A 17,950-nucleotide genomic window follows, 5' to 3' on the forward strand; every position below is an offset into this window, starting at 1 on the left:
ACGAGATGTTTTAATAGTAATTTTATTTTTGGGACTAATACTTTCCTTCATTAGAATGACACCAGGTCATCACGTTATTGCATATTATGGGTCAGGTTTCAAACCCGAACTGATATGCCGAGATGTGCTTCATAGTATCTGTTAGCTCAGACTCTTGAACCAGGGTTCCACAAAAGTTTTGATTTTCATCGGTACCTTTCGGTGCAGTTGTACCCTTTGCACCCAGACAGAGACATGATTCGGTTTCTTTCCGGTTTTCCTTTGTTTCAGGACGAATTTTTCCCTATTTTACCAATTTTCTTAACAGTACTTTCCTCAACATCTGCTACTTGCGACGCAAAATTTTTATGTCAATTTTTTTTCTAGAATTTTTTCGGGAAAATTTTTGCTTTTCTCTTTACGAGTAAAGCTGTAAGCGTCAACTTTACCGATATAGTTCTTTTGTAAATGGATAAAAGGACTTGCGTCACGCGTCATTTTGGGCGATATCAGTTCTTTTGTAAGAATTTGGTATAACGCAATTAAATCAGCGATTTTTTTGAAAAAACCTTGAACACGTTTCGACTAAAATCTAAAACTCTAAAACTTTCCCTTTGAACCGAACTTTATAACTGCCATATTTGCCAAGATATAGATCACATAGCTTACGCTCATAGATCATAGTTCCCAAATAAGCGACTTTTAAGGAAAGCCCTGAAACACGTGTCGTTTAGAACTGGACACTGTCTGCCATATTTTTCCGAGTTATAGGTCCCATAGCTTAACACGCTCATAGCTCCAAAATTATAAGCTTTTATGAAAATTCTTTCAATTTAGTTTCTTAAAATTACTTCCTTGACATACAATTTCAGCCAAATCCACCAAGTTTCACCGTAACAAAGTAACAGAAAGACAAAGGTTGGTATAACGTATGAAAATCCATTTCTTCATACAAATTTCCAAGTTTTGAAGAAAAATGTAGACCACAACCAGATCTACATTTTTCTCCATTTGGTCAAAAATGATCCATCATGGCTTCATGATGAAAAATCGATTTAAAGAATGTCTTGGCTTGAAATATGTCAGTAAGTTTTATGATATTTCGACCAAATCTTAACCTTATGTGGCGTGTTTTTTTTTAATTTTCAGTGTGAACGGACTTGCGTCACGGCCTTTCACTCAAAGTATATAAACACTCAGTGTTTATATACTTTGCTTTCACTAACGTAGGGCCACGATGAAATCGGCAAAGCACCTAGCAGGGTAATAGAGGTTTTTACACGTCAAATAGAGTAGTTTTTTGATACCAATAATACCATTAGCAGCCCTAATGGTAATTTTGCAATGACATTATGAAAAAAAGGTATGGAAATATTCGCATACTTCGATTAAAGTACTACTTTATTTGTTTCTATTACCCTGCTAGGTGCTTTGAAATCGGCCATTTTATCGTCAACTGTCGTTTGTCACCCGCGTATATCTTTACAATTTCAGTTGTTTTTCATTATCTGAGCTAAACTTTTGGAAATTATAGAAATTAGAATCTTTAATTAAAACAAGCTCTGCTTGGAAGCTAGAGTGCTGCTCTGCTTGGAAGTTAGGCTATTTTTTTTAAATATTCGTTTGTTATCATTCCATTCTATGACCTGAAGTATTCACGCCGTAAGTGTGCCTAAAATTTGAATTTAAAGTGAACGATTCGATGAAAAAGTGAACCGAAAAATACATTTCCACGCTTCATTATACGCTACGTTAGAAAGACCTCCGCACTTTCCATTTTGAATTTCGACCGCACTTACGACGTGAATTGTAAAAAAATTGCTCATCAGAGCTGGGTTCTCATCAGACACATTTCACGTTTTTTTCTTACCCACGAGAAAAGAACAGTCACACCATCAGTAACTGTGGAAAATCAAACGTTTATACAAACAATCACCGACAATATCTGAGCTTCACTAATGCCATAAAATTCATCTCACTTCACAAAAGCTTTTGCTCACAAAGCTCATAACATGAATGAGAGAGAAAAATGTATGCGAGAGAAACCATAACTGAGCAACATAAATTCATACCTAGATTATATACCTACAATCAACATGTTAAGGAGCTGAAATCAATAACATTATCTGAGATTGTTGATATACGAGGTCTACGAAACCAAAGTCAATGTATTTAGCTAATGTTACATCAGCTGTCGAACTTAGTTTGAATTAACTCTTCGGCGACGACGCAGAATTGTTTGTCTATTAAATTATTTTTTTGTTGATTTCGCAACAAGATGAAGAGTTACGAAAACAGTCGGTTGAACCTAAAAGTAGTGTTACTGTTAAGTGCATTGCCGCTGATCAGTTCGTACAACATTTTGGTGGTTTCGCCTGCAGTGAGTAAATCGCATTTTAGTGTTGGAGAAACAATTTCGATTGGTTTAGCCGATGCCGGACATAATGTGACGTTAATTTCACCCTACGATTACAAACCGAAACATCGGAATATCGAACCGGTTCAAGTTACTGGCGTTCTGGAGAAAGCTGAAGGTATAGTAGACTTTCGAGTCGTCAGTAAAATTCAACCGATTTCACATGTAGTTATGTCAGCAATGATGAAACAATTCATGATTCCGAGATATGAGACTTCATGCGGTTCGGTTAATTAAAGATAAGACAATGTGATAAACGAATGATGTTTTCATTGCCGTACCTTCTGTACGTTTTGCTCAGTAATAGAGAGCTAAGTTAATTTGAGAGAGTAACTTTGGGGTACGAAAAATTCCCGCTAGATTTCCATACACTGATACTGAACATTTTGAGAGATGGCCCATACATTTTGTGTCATAATTTCATTTCACCGGTTAGTTGTATGGACAGGAAGGCAAGTTAAAATGACTGATCCAAGTTATAAATACTTCTATCACATTATAACAGTCTATACTATAACAGCCTTAGGTTCACACTTTATTGGCCACTTAATAAATAAGTGCGCCAAAAATTTAAATATTTTCAAGTGACAGTTGAACAAAACAATGCTGTCCTCATACAACAAATGTCAAAAACTTTGTGTTTAAATGACTCGCTACGATAATGACGACTGATGATCATAATAGTGAACTATCGTGTCCTTCGCATGAATGACAGACCTAGAAGTAGTTTAAACTTCGACTGAAATATCTTTCTTTCCTCCCCTAGAAATGATGAAAAAACAAGAATCCCAGGGTATCGAAGCCTTCACCAAGATGCCAGTCACTGTGATCCTACCAATTTTACTCTACTACGGCTACGACCTATGCGACTTTACTCTAAAACATGAGAACGTTCGAGCACTATACGGTCGAAAGTATGACCTCGTGATTATCGAAATATTCGGCACCGATTCGATGATTGGTCTAGGTCAACAATTCGATGCTCCGGTGATTGGTTTCTCAACCTTCAGTACATCCAGATGGACAAACGATTTGATCGGAAATCCGTCTCCGTTGTCGTATGTTTCGCATACAATGCAGGATTTTCCGGATAAGATGAATCTGTGGAACCGAATTTTGAATATCGTTTTTTACGGATACGAATCGCTCATTTTGAATGCGATGTCACATCCGTTGCAGGTGGATATAAATTTGCAACAAAGACACCTGCAGAGACATCGTAAGATTCAATTTCTATTTTCTAGCGATGGGTTTACAATTCGGCGTTTCCTAATGCTAAACTCACCTACGATGAGGCGAGGAAAAATGTGTCGCTCATTTTTGTCAATTCACATTTCAGTTTGGCGAGACCGTTGCCCTACGTTCGTATTAAAGTGCAAAGTTTTTCCGAATTATTTTTTAACAGAGCTCGTTATAGGGACCGAACACAATTGAAGTTGGTGGAATGCATGTCAGTCGAAATCCGAAACCTTTACCTCAAGTAAGTCAATTTTTCAGTTGCTTATTGTGTTCAGAGAGATGTTAATATGACGACAACTGAGACGTCGTTTCGTCGAATGAAAAAATGTCCAATGACAGTTGGTGTATTTTGAGAGAGAATTCAATACATTTGCTCTCGATTAAATTCAAAATCATTCGACGTATTCTCTCTATATCCGACGAAACGACCCAGTCATCACATTAGCATCTGTCTGTTTGCGTTCCCTGTGAATTTATTCATCGAAGGATAGTAAACTGAGTGGAGTTCGTTTGCGTCTTCTCTAGGACATACAGAGTTTCCTCGACTCAGCTACAGACGGTGTCATCTATTTCTCCCTTGGTTCGTTTATGAAAAGTTCTCAATTCCCCATCGAGAAGCGAGACGCATTCATCAACAATTTCGCCAAATTGAAACAAAAAATCGTTTGGAAGTTCGAAGACGACACTGTACCCATGCCGAAAAATGTCTACACCGGCAGTTGGTTGCCACAAAGCGACATACTCGGCCATCCCAACGTGAAAGCGTTCATTTCACATGGCGGACTTCTCGGCACCACCGAAGCAATCTATCACGGGGTACCCATTGTCGGCATACCATTCTTCGGCGATCAACATTTGAACATCAAACGAGGATCGCAAGCCGGTTGGGCGATCAAGTTGAACTACGATAACATAACATTGGAATCGGTAGAATGGGCGTTGAATGAAATTTTGAATGGGAAACGGTAATTTTGATTGAATGGCAACAGAGAAACGGCGTAACCGGGCGGGTAATTTCCAGGTACTTAGAGAATGCGAAAGTCATCTCGGAACGATATCGCGATCAACCGATGACCCCGATTGAGACGATGGTCTATTGGTCAGAGTATGTAATTCGGCACAAGGGTGCACCACATCTTCGGTCGGCTGGCTTGGATCTCAATTTCATTCAGTATCACAATCTGGACGCATTTGCGGTTATTTTCGTCTTTGTGATCGTATTCTGGTACGCACTGAAATGGAGTTGTCTAAAGTTATGCTGTCGCAGGTCGAAAAAGGTGGAAAAGAGTGCAAGCAAACAGAAAAATAATTAAGTGGACGCTGGATGCTGTAGTTTCTAAGGAAATTAATAAAGTTTTTTTGGTTCGCCCAAAATTCTAGTTTTTTTTCCTGAGTGTATTTGGGCTGGAGGTGTCGGCCGTGAATTTCGCGCGACATAAAGTGAAATTACGAACGGTAACGTAGTCACATAGGTTTTCGGAGAGCTATCTCTACGGCAATGTCTCCAATGGGAAGAAGTACCAGAAGCACTGGAAAATGCAGTGATCAAAAAGTAGACATCGAACCATCAATCTCTTATGAACTGAACACTGTACAAGTTGTTCATGAAAGTCGTTACGAAAAGGGACACCAAGAAGCTCGACTTCTACCAATCTGTTGAACAAGCTGCATTTAGATCAGGGTTCAGCACAAACGACCACTTACATATGATGAGAACGCGGGTTGAGAAGTGCAATGAATACAAGATTGCTGTGGTCTTGTAGACTTTGAAAAAGCGTTCGATTCAGTGGAAACATGGTCGATATTAGACTCATTCGTAGACTCAAGGTATTCCAACACAATTCGATACGTCTATAAAAACGCTACGTCATGTGTAAAACGCCATAAAAGCATGGAAAAATTCAGAATTGGCAGAGGTGTACGTCAGGGTGACACCATATCACCCAAGTTATTCACATCAATTCAGGTGCATGACAAACATTGACGATGACAGAGACAATAATGTTGGTTATACTGTCATTGAACGAGTTGACAGTTATGTGTTGATTGAACAAATTGAAGTTGGGTCTGGGAAACCAAACTGCAGGAATAAAACGTAAAATTGATCTTACATGGGCGGCGTTTGGAAAACTCAGACTGATTTTCAAAATCAAAATTCTCCTCGTGCTCCCCGTGCTCACATGTGGAGCGGAAACGTTAACAAAAGCTTCCGATAATAAATTAAGAGTGAAACAAAGAGCCATGGAACGGAGTATGCTTGGAATTACGCTCAGAGATAGAATGAAAAATCAATGGATTCGACAAGAATCGCTGATGTCATGGAAAGAATAACATCTTTAAAGCTTTAAAGTGGAGCTGGGCGGGAAATATTGCAAGAAGGACGGACGAACGTTGAACCAAAAAGATCATGAGCTGGAGACCACCTAAAACACGACCAGAGAGATGGAATAATGGTATAAAGAGAATTGCAGGCACAAATTGGCAACAACTGGCAACAGATCGTTCGGAAAGGAAAAGAATAGGGGAGGCCTACGTCCAGCAGTAGCCTTAAATTTTGCGAATAAAATTAAATCAATTTATGTCATTTTGTTCTATTTATTAGGTCACTTATTTGACATTTAAAAAATGAACGGCGCCTGCCTGGTTTATTTTACTCTGCCCTGCTCTCTCACATCGAATCATTAAGAATTGAGATACATTCGTCAACCAGACGCTATCTTCTTCACGGTTTGTGATGGTGAATAATTCTATTCAATGATTCGCCCAATATTATGACACCCCACATCATCCTTTGCCTTGCCCGTAAGGTTTGTTGTTTCATCTTATCCGTTAATGTTGCTTCTCCATTGTATTCGCAATATTATAGGGTAGCTAACCGTGAACTGTGCTGCGGTTGCAATGTTCTTTGTTATTGAACTATCCAATATTTAAGAAAGATTTGTTGTGTTGGTTGCTTGGATGGACCAGTTGAGAAACAGCTGACGCAAATTCATGTATGAAGTCCCCTGTATTCACTTCACATATGAGAAGAAACTTGAGCGAAACTATTATTATCGTAATGAACTGGCTCCAAAACCTTTTTGGGCTGTTAAGGTAGATGATTGATGTTATTACAGCTGGACAGATGAGGTTTAAATTGTGTACAAATTTTAGTGGATCGATTACTGAGCACTGTAAGTTACCCTACACAAAACAGTCGCCGAACTTCGTCGTTGTGAATTTGTCTCTCAGTTCTTTCTTAGACAATCTCCCATATATTAACAAAGCAGATCAATTATTGAGGCTGTTTCACTCAAATTCTGTATCTCGTTGGAGAAAGTTGTCGATTTTTTTTCGCAATATGGCTTGCTTCGGGGGTGGTGACAAAAAGTTATTTTCAATAAACGGTGAATACGGTATGTGTCCAAACAGTTATTGGGTGAATTGTGAATGTAAAATCAAATCGTTAAATTCAAACATTTTCTTGGCTCATGTGGCGTAATGAATCTAGGCGAAAAGTACGAGTTCGATGCGAATTTTAAAGGTCCCAAGACAAGCCGGTTGGCAACAGATGTAAAATGGTTATGGGTTTTCTTGGTGTTTTCAACCGCTTGGATCATATTTTGTATCTGTGGTAAGAGTAAAGATTCAAGATTCGCTAATTTAAGATCCAATTTTGACTGAATATCCGACTATTGTCGTACATCGAGAATGTTTCCTTTTTTAAGGCTTGATTTCCACTTACCAAAACAGTACCCCTTGTGAGAGACAAAAATGTTTTTTTTTTAATTTTTGCTTTGTTTTTACTTGACAGCTCGATCTCTCACGGCTCCTATCATGGAGTACTTTTTGTTGAGTGGAAACCATACTTAATACTACTAACTCAGAAAAAAATTCATATCGACCGGCATCAAGAGCGGAGTTTAGGTCGAGTTATTTTAACGAAAATAATTTACAAAATCAATAGATTTCTTGTATTGAACTCATCGAATTATACTTATTTCGTGCAATGGAATTTACAATTTCGCTTCTCCGTTTCAGATGCTTCTTCAACGGACGAATTTATATTCGTGACATGTTAGGTCCTTCACCCAACAAATTGACTTTAATCTCATTTTCATTGACAAACCGGTACACTGAAAAACACTTGATTTTAGCTTGATTAATGAATATTTCCAAACAAAAGTCCTACACCGACGAAGTGGCGCCGTGTTACCAATCTCTTTTTCTACATTTCTCCATAACGAAAGTATAGCGAAATGAGAGGAATAAGAAAAAAGAGAGAAATTTTATATTTTCTTGAAATTAGGTCAGCCTGAAAGCGTGCGTACCGTTTCGTTGACATTGTATAGATCATCTTCAAGGCCGTTTGAAACGTCGTCCACGTTAAAAATAGTGTCATTTGAACGAGATATTTTGAACCGTCGCCTAGTATTCGTTCTCATTTTTACACAGGATTTTCAACTTCGTACTCAAAAGGCAGCTCTTTTTTGACATTAAAGTTTGTGTTAAATAAAACCCAACGAAACTAATCTGAGTTTACGTTTCAAAGTACTGTAACTTGAGATGCACTGCGGAGGTCGCTTTAGCAAAGGAACGCAAAGTGTATGGAAGATTTTGGTTGTGTAGAGTTTGATTCGTTTGATGTTTACATAACAAAAACTCCATTTGTTCATACATTTTGACAGTAAATGTAAATCTTTGCGTTTCAAATTTTCTTTTGTTGTTCCACAATTTATATTTTAATCTGAAGGTGTCGCCTACTTCTACTTCAAGTGCCAATAGGCTAGTACACAGTGCGTGAGATCGTGCACAATGCCTGAAAAATAATCGTTTACATCGGGTTTACATCAGGGGCGCTGACTTCTAAGGACAAGCGAGGCTCGGGCACCACTACTCGAATGATGAGCACCACTACATCTTTCCAGTTTTACTTGAAAGAGCACCACTACTTCCAGATTCGCTTGTTGTATGAGCACCACTACTCCCAAACACAAGTCGGCGTCCCTGGTTTACATCAACTTTAAGAATGTTTGCCCATTAATTTTATGTGAACATTTCTCAGTCATTGCATGGGCAATTTTTCAAACATTTTTCACGAACTGTGAACTGATACTGAGACCAATTTCTTTACAATTGGCGGCGAAGTCTTGAACTTAAGTGGGAAATAAGACATTTAGAATACAAAGGCTCTTTTACGCTTAGCACTACCCCTATCATAAATATAGAAATATTTGGAGGCTGATGACAGTGATAGGTGTGGCGCAGGGTGGGCTTCGCTTATTACTGAAGTGCTTACCGAAAACAGATGATACGAAAAAGCCGAATATTGGATTTTTAATTAAGGTAACTGCGCATCGGGATCTGACCGATTAGCCCACAGGGTCAGTGCTGGTTATTGGGAAATAGTTCCACCAGGATAACATCATGGTATTGCCAAGTTTAATGTGCCACCCTTAGACGAAATAGGTATAGACTGGCAATACATTGACGTAACTGAAGCTAAAGTAAACCGATATTACGCAAAATACACCAACACATTCATAAGTCTTTCGAACGTCAAACAAAATTTGTAAAAAAATCCAAACGATTTTCGCCGATTTTCGAGTATACGATAAATTTATGGTACTCACTGACACTATTAAGCATTTTGTATTTACTTTTGCTCATAGAGGTAGACTACCTAGAGGAATTATGACCGAAATTCATTGAAAAATTATATCACACACACCACTAACACGAAAACGTCAACTTTGCTTTGCTTTTGACATTATGAGTCCCTTTACTTTTGACATTAAGAGTCCCGAGTACTGTCTGTACACGGAGCTGTCACACACACATTCAAATGTATGATTTTTCATTTTAATTTGTCAGTTTGTTCTATTGAGAGGGCCCTTGCTTTTGCTTTAGTGCTCAAACAAAATTTTTGTATGAAAGGCCAGTCTATAACTGTTTAGTCTAAGGTGCCACCCAATGTTCTATATGAGGAGGTTTTTAAATGTTGCAAAAAAGTCAAATTCGCTTTGTTAGGTTGCAACACACATGCCAAGACTCAATACTAAACAGCGCAGGTTCAACAACAGTATTACGCCAAACGTCACGGATGCAACATTAGAAATTTTATATTATTCTAGACTTGGGCTCCGTATTTTTTGTGATCCGTTGAAGGTTTGTGTTACCTTCAGTGGGTATGTACTTTGTCCAGGCCCGGACTGGCCATATATGGCAACTAGGCAAAGCACAAGTGCGCTTTTTGGATTTTGCGCCTTTTCAAAAATAAAATGTACTATTGTATCGCCTGTCTAGATTATCATATTATGAATTGTAAAAGGCGCTAATTGTAATTTTTATATTTTTTCGTTCAAAAACGCGAAAATTTTCGCCTTCGGCGCTAATGAAAATAGTTCTTAAACCTTCAACGGAATACAGTTTCACCTTCGATTTCAGGTGCAATAAATGAGTTTTCTTTAGGTGCTTGCGTCGTAGGGGCTAATTTAAGCGTGTAAATACTTCGTCTACTTGATTTTGAACAAGCCTAATTTTTGACAGAACGTGTAGTTGCACAAAAATTAGCTGCGGTTGCACACGATAGAGGTTGCACACAAGTTCTGACAATAGTTTCGGCAACTGAAGTGATCTGAAGTTAAGCTTGTAATCAATTTCTTTTGATTCTCCTAGTTCAATTATACGATCTGCGAGTTGTTGAACGTTAGTAATTTATAGTTACTCAAGCTATATTTGTTGGAAATAAAAATTTCGATGTGATTACAATTTCAATCTAACGAACCTCAGGAATTTTATCAATCAACAATTTTTTGATAGAGGTAATTACTCTATTACTTTTGGTAAAAAAATATATTTTTAATATAATTATATAATCTTCCAGATGAAAAGACCTATATTACTACTACTAAAAATAATAAGAAGTTCATTCTTCAGCACAAACTCTTTACTTCGCTTAGAGTCTTCTCTGATCATTATGATAAAATTTGGTTCCAAAAATTTTGAACTGTTAATTTCAACAAGAAGTAGGACTTTTTGGATGGGTCAGATTCTTTGACTGACTGTCTGAATTTCGATTTTGGTTACCTTAATTGAAAATGAAACCCATTGAACAGAACAATCCGTTTTTATTCCATACAAAGAAACACCAAGAAATCATTTCGAGAAATTTTTTAGGAATAATTCCTAGATTACTACTCAGATGTTTTCCTCGTCGAATAACAAAGTTGGAAATATGTTGAGAATTACTCAAGGTATCAAGGACGAGGCAAATTTTCTGTCGGGAATAACTCCGAGTCACAAGTCCGTCATAGCCCATCTTCGAACTTCACATCGGAAATTTAAATCTCCGTCGTGTTATCAAAGAATTGCTAAATTCTGACAAACATTTTCTTGCATTTAAGGTTTTTGATCATACATGCATGTATTAGGGAACGTCAGATTTATCGAACAGGAACGCAATGTCCAACGAAACGGAAACACAAACTATCTTTCCTTGCAACAGACGCTTCGCTCCAAGGAATAGTGAACAATTTGTGACCAACATTTTCCCTGACTCACAGTCAAGGAAATAATCTTACGACGTTAATAAGTTAGAAACTTTGGGATTTTAAACGAAAAATTCCATTTGGTCGATTTTCACATGATTATGATTTACCTATGCCTAAAAAACAGTCAAAAAGAATCGCCAAAGTCAAATCGCAAAAAAAAAAATTCTTCAGAATTTACTTCAGACTTTGGCGTTTCATCACACTTTGGCGATTTTTCTTGGCGTTTCATTGTTTTTTGTTAACTTGTTAAATCACAAGAAAAATCGGCAATGCGTGAAGAAACGCCAAGAAAAATCGACAAATTGTGAAGAAACGCCAAAAAACGTGAGGAACGACCAATTTTCAAAGCGACAAAAAACCATTGTTAATGTTAAGACCATTTTGAGTTTGAAACTAGGCCCTACCTCTTAGGTGGGTCAGGCCGCTTGACTGACTAAATTTTCCAATAATTGCAGTCCCTTACCATTTTTAAATAAGCTGGTGTTTTCAAGAATGGTCTGTTTGCTACATCATTAATTGTGAATCTCTTTTATTTTCACTGACTGTTTAGAAAACTCAAAATTAATTTAATTTTCTGAAGAAACAAAAAGAGCTGTGAGTTGAAGGTTCAGCGAGCGATGTTTTACACCCAATAAATATGAGTCTACTATCTCTTGCCTACCTCTTGAATTAATTAAACTTTTCTAAATTACGGCCCTCGCTTCGCTCTGGCCGCAATATTTACACTCGTTCAAATATTACCTTTCATATGTCCTATAAGCATGGAAAAAATTCTTTTAAGAATATAATTTCACGCAAAAATTAACTTCTTCGAACTTAGCCACCCACTGGTCGGAACCACCAGAAAACATTTTAATGTCATGTAAATCCATGCTTAAACTTACTTTCAAAACTCACTTTTCTGAACTAAGACCGAGTGAAGTTATAAGACTATTTTCCTCCACCACAGACCACCTAAGCCCATATCTCTATAAACAATATGGCTAACAATTCGTATCATAAAACTAAATCTCTCTCTATTCGTCTTTCAGTGATTTCATGTGTATTTTATGTGTGTTTTTCTTAGTAAAAAGTAGCTTTCTTCTATAATTTTTTTTCTTTTAACGAAAATTGTCCTTATACAAACCCAATTTCTAGAACTTAATGACTAGTCTACCAACCAACGAAAAAATGTCGTGGTAATAAAAAGAAAAGAAGTTGTGTATAGAATTACTCCCATCTCACTACTTCAATATTGCTAATCTACGAACTGAACCTCATGATTTTCATTCTCCATCGAATGAGCCCAAAATTTTGAAAATCGATAAAGAATTACTTGAGTTATCGCGGCAACAAGAGTACGGACGTTTTCCGTATTTAACGTTTTATGCCAATGTAGAAATTTTTCAAAATATCTGTCATAAAATCCTGACTTTCAGTCAAGGAAGTAGACGAAAAATTTAATCATATTAAATGCAAAAAATTTTCGAAGAATTTTTTTAGAATTTTTTGAGAATTTTTTAAGAAATTTTAAGAATTTTTAAGAATTTTTTAAGAATTTTAAACAATTTTGAGAATTTTTAGAATTTTTTAAGAATTTTTAGAATTTTGAGAACTGAAATTCCCAATAATAAGTCCTGCACGATGTGCCTTTATATTACATTTCGTAGAAGGATAAAATTGCTAGGATCGCACTAAACGCTTACGTTTTGTAAATGAATAAAATATGCTAAAGTGAGAAGAAACGTGAAGATAAAAAAAATCATTTTGGTATTTTTTCACAACTCGACGATTTTTTTTTGCGTTTGGTGATTCCTCTTGTCGATTGACCATTTTTTATTTATTTGTTACATCACCAGAAAAAATCGTCAAAGTGTGAAGAAACGCTAGAAAGACAAATTTTCCATTCGTAGCTTTTTTCACATTTCTTAGCGTTTATTCTCTTTTCTGGCGTTTCCTTACACTTTGTCGATTTTTCTTGGCAATTTTTTTTTTTGTGATTTGATATTGGCGATTCTTCACAGGAATACTAAAAATTTTTCTAATAATTTAATTGTACTTCAAAGCAAGTTTTCAATAAAATTTCAGCTTTGAACGGTTCATTAAAAAAAAATCGCTCGCTCTGCTCGCCTAGTATACAATTTAGTACTTTCAACAATTTCAACTGTAGCATAACAAACTGTATCCGAAATAATATATAGTATTTGTGCAGCTGAAAGGAAGCATATGCTTACATTCTTTCTAAATAATAAGTTTTCGTTTCTTGCCGTTTCTTGCGCCTTTTGGCTCATCGCACAAGTGCGCCTTTTGGGAGCCAGTCCGGCCCTGACTTTGTCTGTATTTGCGTCACCTCTCCAAATTTCAAAGCCCTGATTATCCTGCACACATAATATGTCAGAATTTTTTATGTTCGACCCTGACTGCAGTCACGGTAAAGGTACACATCCACGTTCAGCTTTATTCGCAAATTTGTTATCAGATTTTCTTTTCTGTTTTATTTGAATAGTGCTCGCCACTGGCCTGAACAACATCGATCCAAATATGTTGGTAAGTGTAAATCGTTGGACATATGCCTTGCAAACACTCTCACCATATTTGAATATGTGGAAATTTACCATTTACTTGTTTATATATGCTGTGCTGAGATCAGCAGAGAGATAACAAGATTAATGTTAACCCTCCGATAAGAATTCACTGCGTTTTTACAAAGAGAAAACAAGTAGATTGTGGGAATTGTTCTCCTCACATTGTCATATTTTCGATCAAGTTGTCCATGAAAATCAAGTGTCAGAAGACTGACCCAACAACAGCGTCAATCAGTGAAAGTACTCAGAAATAAGATTTTTAGATTATTTAATCCAAATAGTGTTTTCACGTAGATTTTTGGGTTTGGAACACGTTGAGTGTAGATCTGAGCAGTGTATTTCTCAGTACTGTCACTGATTGACTCTGACGGCAGGTCGGTCTTCTGTCACTACATAAGAACAGAATCTTGAACAACGTGATCAAAAATATCACAGAACTTAACCTAACGAAAAAAAACGGCCGCTCTTCTCATACCAACCTTACAAACTGAATGCATATGAAAATATTGTAGCTCAAAAGGAGCAATTCCCACCATCTATATATAAATTGACAATCAATCATCGCTAACTATCTATGCTAACTTAGCCTCAGCTATTTCACACAAACCTAATGCCAAATTATATTAGCAACTAATGTTGTACGCTAGTCACATTCGTTTTGTTAGGTTGCAACACATGACAAGACTGAATACGAGACAACGCTGTTGCAACAACATTATTATGCCGAACGTCACGGATGCAACATAAAAAATCTTACGCTCACCCTAAACTTGGGCTATGTCTTCTTTGTGATCCTCTGAAGGTTTGTATTACCTTCAGTGTTTATATACTATACTCTAATCCAACTGTCTTGGCGCCATGCTACTAACTCGCTATGATGCAAGTCCACACTAAAATAATTTTGTATAAAAGTCATGCATGGCGCCACCTTACTAAGGCGTCGTGACGCAAGTCCTAATTTTTATTTGAATGTTATAAAAATCTAGTGAAAAGCAAATTTTTGATTTTTTTTCCCATTGGCATTGGTTGTAAACCTAATTTTTTTGCATGCTCAAGCTGTGAGTGTCACTTCGCGGATTTTATTACTGTTGTCATAAGTAGTTGACTTGCGTCATTCTTTCCACAACCGACACTACAACAAAATCTGCAGATCTTAAAAACGTTTGATACTTTTCTCGTGTAGCAAGAAGAGACTGAAACTGTCTTAACTCACACCGTATACGCCCGCTGAAATTTCAAAAGTGGAATCAAACGCAACGTGGTATATGGGCTATTCACGATATTCTCATATCAGAGTGCGTTAATAATTTTTAAACAGGTCTGTTCCATCGTACTGTGAAAACAATTTTTGACAAGCCGAAAACTAACGAGAGCATTCACAGAGCCATAACCTCCACGGTTTTGCAAACATTTCGTTGACAATAATTGTTTGGTTATGTCTCTATGAATGACTCTTTGAGAGCTGAAATAACCTTGGAACAGACCTATTCATTTGTTCATCAACTGATTCACCCAAAATTTAAATTCTGAAGCGCGAATACGACGCGACCTACTTGAAAGAAACGTTATGGTGTTACTTGGGACCAATACTTATTGCAGCGGTGATCTGCCTGATTTTTTGTTATGCGATTCGTTGGATTGCAACACCAGCCGTCTGGTTTTCAATATTTGTTATCGTCGCTCTATTCGCTTGCGGTAATTATTTTGTGAAAAGCTTTTGTTACAGTCGGTGACGTTAAAATAAGTTACACATTTTGTTTTAACTGTTTTTCAGCCGATCCAATTTAACAAACAAAAGTGCTTACGCTGCACACTTTGATTTGTATGAGTGAAGCAGCTGGCAAACAGTTGAAAGAAAATGCGTCACTTAATTCAAAGTCGCCGACTGTATAACGAAACGAATTGAGAATTTTTCTATCAATTTCAGTTTCAATTCTCGGTTTTATGCACTACAGCACTTCCGTCAATGATAATTATACTGGACTTGTCATTGGTATTATATTTATGATAATTACAGCTGTGATTGTTAGCTACATTTACTGCCAACGGCAGCATGTTTTTGTTGCAATAGCACTGATCAAAGAAGGAAGCAAGTAAGTCGATTTGAAATCTGACAACATGGCGGCCACTTCCATTTATTACCATTTTCAGAGCGGTGGCATCGTCCTACTCTACCATATTCTTGCCGATCATACCAAGTCTTTTCCACTTCGCCTTCTTCGCTCTGTTTGCAAGTGTCTTGGTCAACATCGCACTTGTTAGTTCAGATGATAACAGTAGGATTGAACTCGTCATGGACGTACGCAATGAATTTTGCCACTCTATAGAGTGGAAGCGTAGCAGGGAGATTATAATTACGGCGACGTCTTCGTCGCCATAATTGTCATTTCTCTGCAGGGCTGTAGCTTTAAAATTTTTACTTTTTTATTGAAAGATGGTGAACTTTTTCGGATTCCTTTGGATCTGCTGGTTTATTGAAGGATTTCAAACAATGGTACTGGCTCACACATACTCAACTTGGTATTGGACACTAGACAAGGACAAACTTCCATACTTCACATTAACTGCAGCTATACGTAACACAACTCAGTAGGTCCTATTTCATATATTTGTTAGGGTACAAGCACCAGTCATTCAAAATCAGGCAATTGATTGGTTAAACAAGAGAACAAAAAAGAATCGCCGGATTTAGAGCATTGCCGAATACTAGTGCTTTTACCCTACTCAATTTTTGATTCATAAAAGAGAGCCTGAAGACACTTCGCCCGCTTCGCACCATTGACATGTTTAGATGATAATTTAGCGACTGGGACGTCGCTTCAGCAGATAGATAAAGATTTGACGACTGTGACGTCGCTTCGAATTTTTTTCATTGAAATGATAAGTTGGAACGCCTATGGCGAGATAGAAGAAACATTGGAATGACAGTTAGCTTCTATGGGAGAGAATGTGAGAGAGAGTAACATATAAATTCTTTCACATTCACTCCCATAGAAGCCAACTGTCATTCCAATGTTTCTTCTATTTCGCAACAGGCGTACCAATTTATCATTTCTCTGATTTTTAGCCCCGTACGAAGTACGAAGGGGCTTATAGGATTACGATGCCGTGTGTAATTGATGGAATTCGAAGCAGACGGTAAGGGCAAAGTGTTTGCCTATGTTTATAGATGACGAATCCGCAATAAAAATTTGGGCCGTCTGTCCGTCTGTCCGTCTGTCCGTCTGTCCGTCACGTCGATATCTTGAGTAAATCAAATCCGATTTCAAAATTTTTTTTTTCCCTGAAAGATAGTCAAAATAGTGAGGCGAAGTTCGAAGATGGGCATATTCGGGTCGGCCCTTCGTGAGTTAGGGCCACCTAAGTGATTATATAACTCGAGCAAATTTCATCCGTTTTTCGTAATTTTTGTTTCATTTGAAAGGTAATCAAAGGCCGAATAGAATGTTGTTGAAAAAAAATTAAATTTGGGTCCTTGGACTAAGGCCGCTACTAGGGCCCTATGTGTATTTTACATATAACTCGAGCAAATTTCATCCGTTTTTCGTAATTTTTGTTTCATTTGAAAGGTAATCAAAGGCCGAATAGAATGTTGTTGAAAAAAAATTAAATTTGGGTCCTTGGACTAAGGCCGCTACTAGGGCCCTATGTGTATTTTACATATAACTCGAGCAAATTTCATCCGTTTTTCGTAATTTTTGTTTCATTTGGAAGGTAATCAAAGGCCGAATAGAATGTTGTTGAAAAAAAATTAAATTTGGGTCCTCGGACTAAGGCCGCTACTAGGGCCCTATGCGTATTTTACATACAACTCGAGCAAATTTCATCCGTTTTTCGTAATTTTTGTTTCATTTGAAAGATAATCGAACACCGAATAGAATTTTGTTTAAAAAAAAATTAAATTTGGGTCCTTGGACTAAGGCCGCTACTAGGGCCCTATGTGTATTTTACATATAACTCGAGCAAATTTCATCCGTTTTTCGTAATTTTTGTTTCATTTGGAAGGTAATCAAAGGCCGAATAGAATGTTGTTGAAAAAAAATTAAATTTGGGTCCTCGGACTAAGGCCGCTACTAGGGCCCCATGTGTATTTTACATATAACTCGAGCAAATTTCATCCGTTTTTCGTATTTTTTGTTTCATTTGGAAGGTAATCAAAGGCCGAATAGAATGTAGTTGAAAAAAAATTAAATTTGGGTCCTCGGACTGAGGCCGATACT

General features: G+C 37.1%; 1 protein-coding gene and 1 long non-coding RNA gene across 3 annotated transcripts in view; both read left to right on the forward strand.

Moving 5' to 3' along the window:
* The first annotated feature begins 2,169 nt into the window (after positions 1-2,169).
* The window catches only part of LOC119077492 (UDP-glucosyltransferase 2-like), a 63,758-nt gene continuing 47,977 nt past the window's right edge, over positions 2,170-17,950 (forward strand). Inside the window, exons 1-6 of one of the 2 annotated variants that reach the window (XM_037184713.1) lie at positions 2,170-2,513; positions 3,162-3,574; positions 3,640-3,756; positions 3,813-3,875; positions 4,160-4,599; positions 4,656-5,008. In XM_037184713.1, coding sequence (XP_037040608.1) covers positions 2,258-2,513; positions 3,162-3,574; positions 3,640-3,756; positions 3,813-3,875; positions 4,160-4,599; positions 4,656-4,947 — 1,581 coding nt within the window. In that variant the 5' untranslated portion in view covers positions 2,170-2,257 and the 3' untranslated portion in view covers positions 4,948-5,008. Of the gene's footprint in view, positions 2,514-3,161; positions 3,575-3,639; positions 3,757-3,812; positions 3,876-4,159; positions 4,600-4,655; positions 5,009-17,950 lie in introns of those variants that run through there. The other variant, XM_037184714.1, reaches the window with a different exon arrangement.
* On the forward strand, positions 15,270-15,972 carry LOC119077520. The gene is made up of 3 exons (XR_005087818.1): positions 15,270-15,425; positions 15,658-15,823; positions 15,882-15,972. It is a non-coding gene; the product is annotated as an uncharacterized LOC119077520 (long non-coding RNA).

This window comes from Bradysia coprophila, unplaced genomic scaffold, assembly GCF_014529535.1.
Source record: "Bradysia coprophila strain Holo2 unplaced genomic scaffold, BU_Bcop_v1 contig_235, whole genome shotgun sequence".
Classification (NCBI taxonomy): domain Eukaryota; kingdom Metazoa; phylum Arthropoda; class Insecta; order Diptera; family Sciaridae; genus Bradysia; species Bradysia coprophila.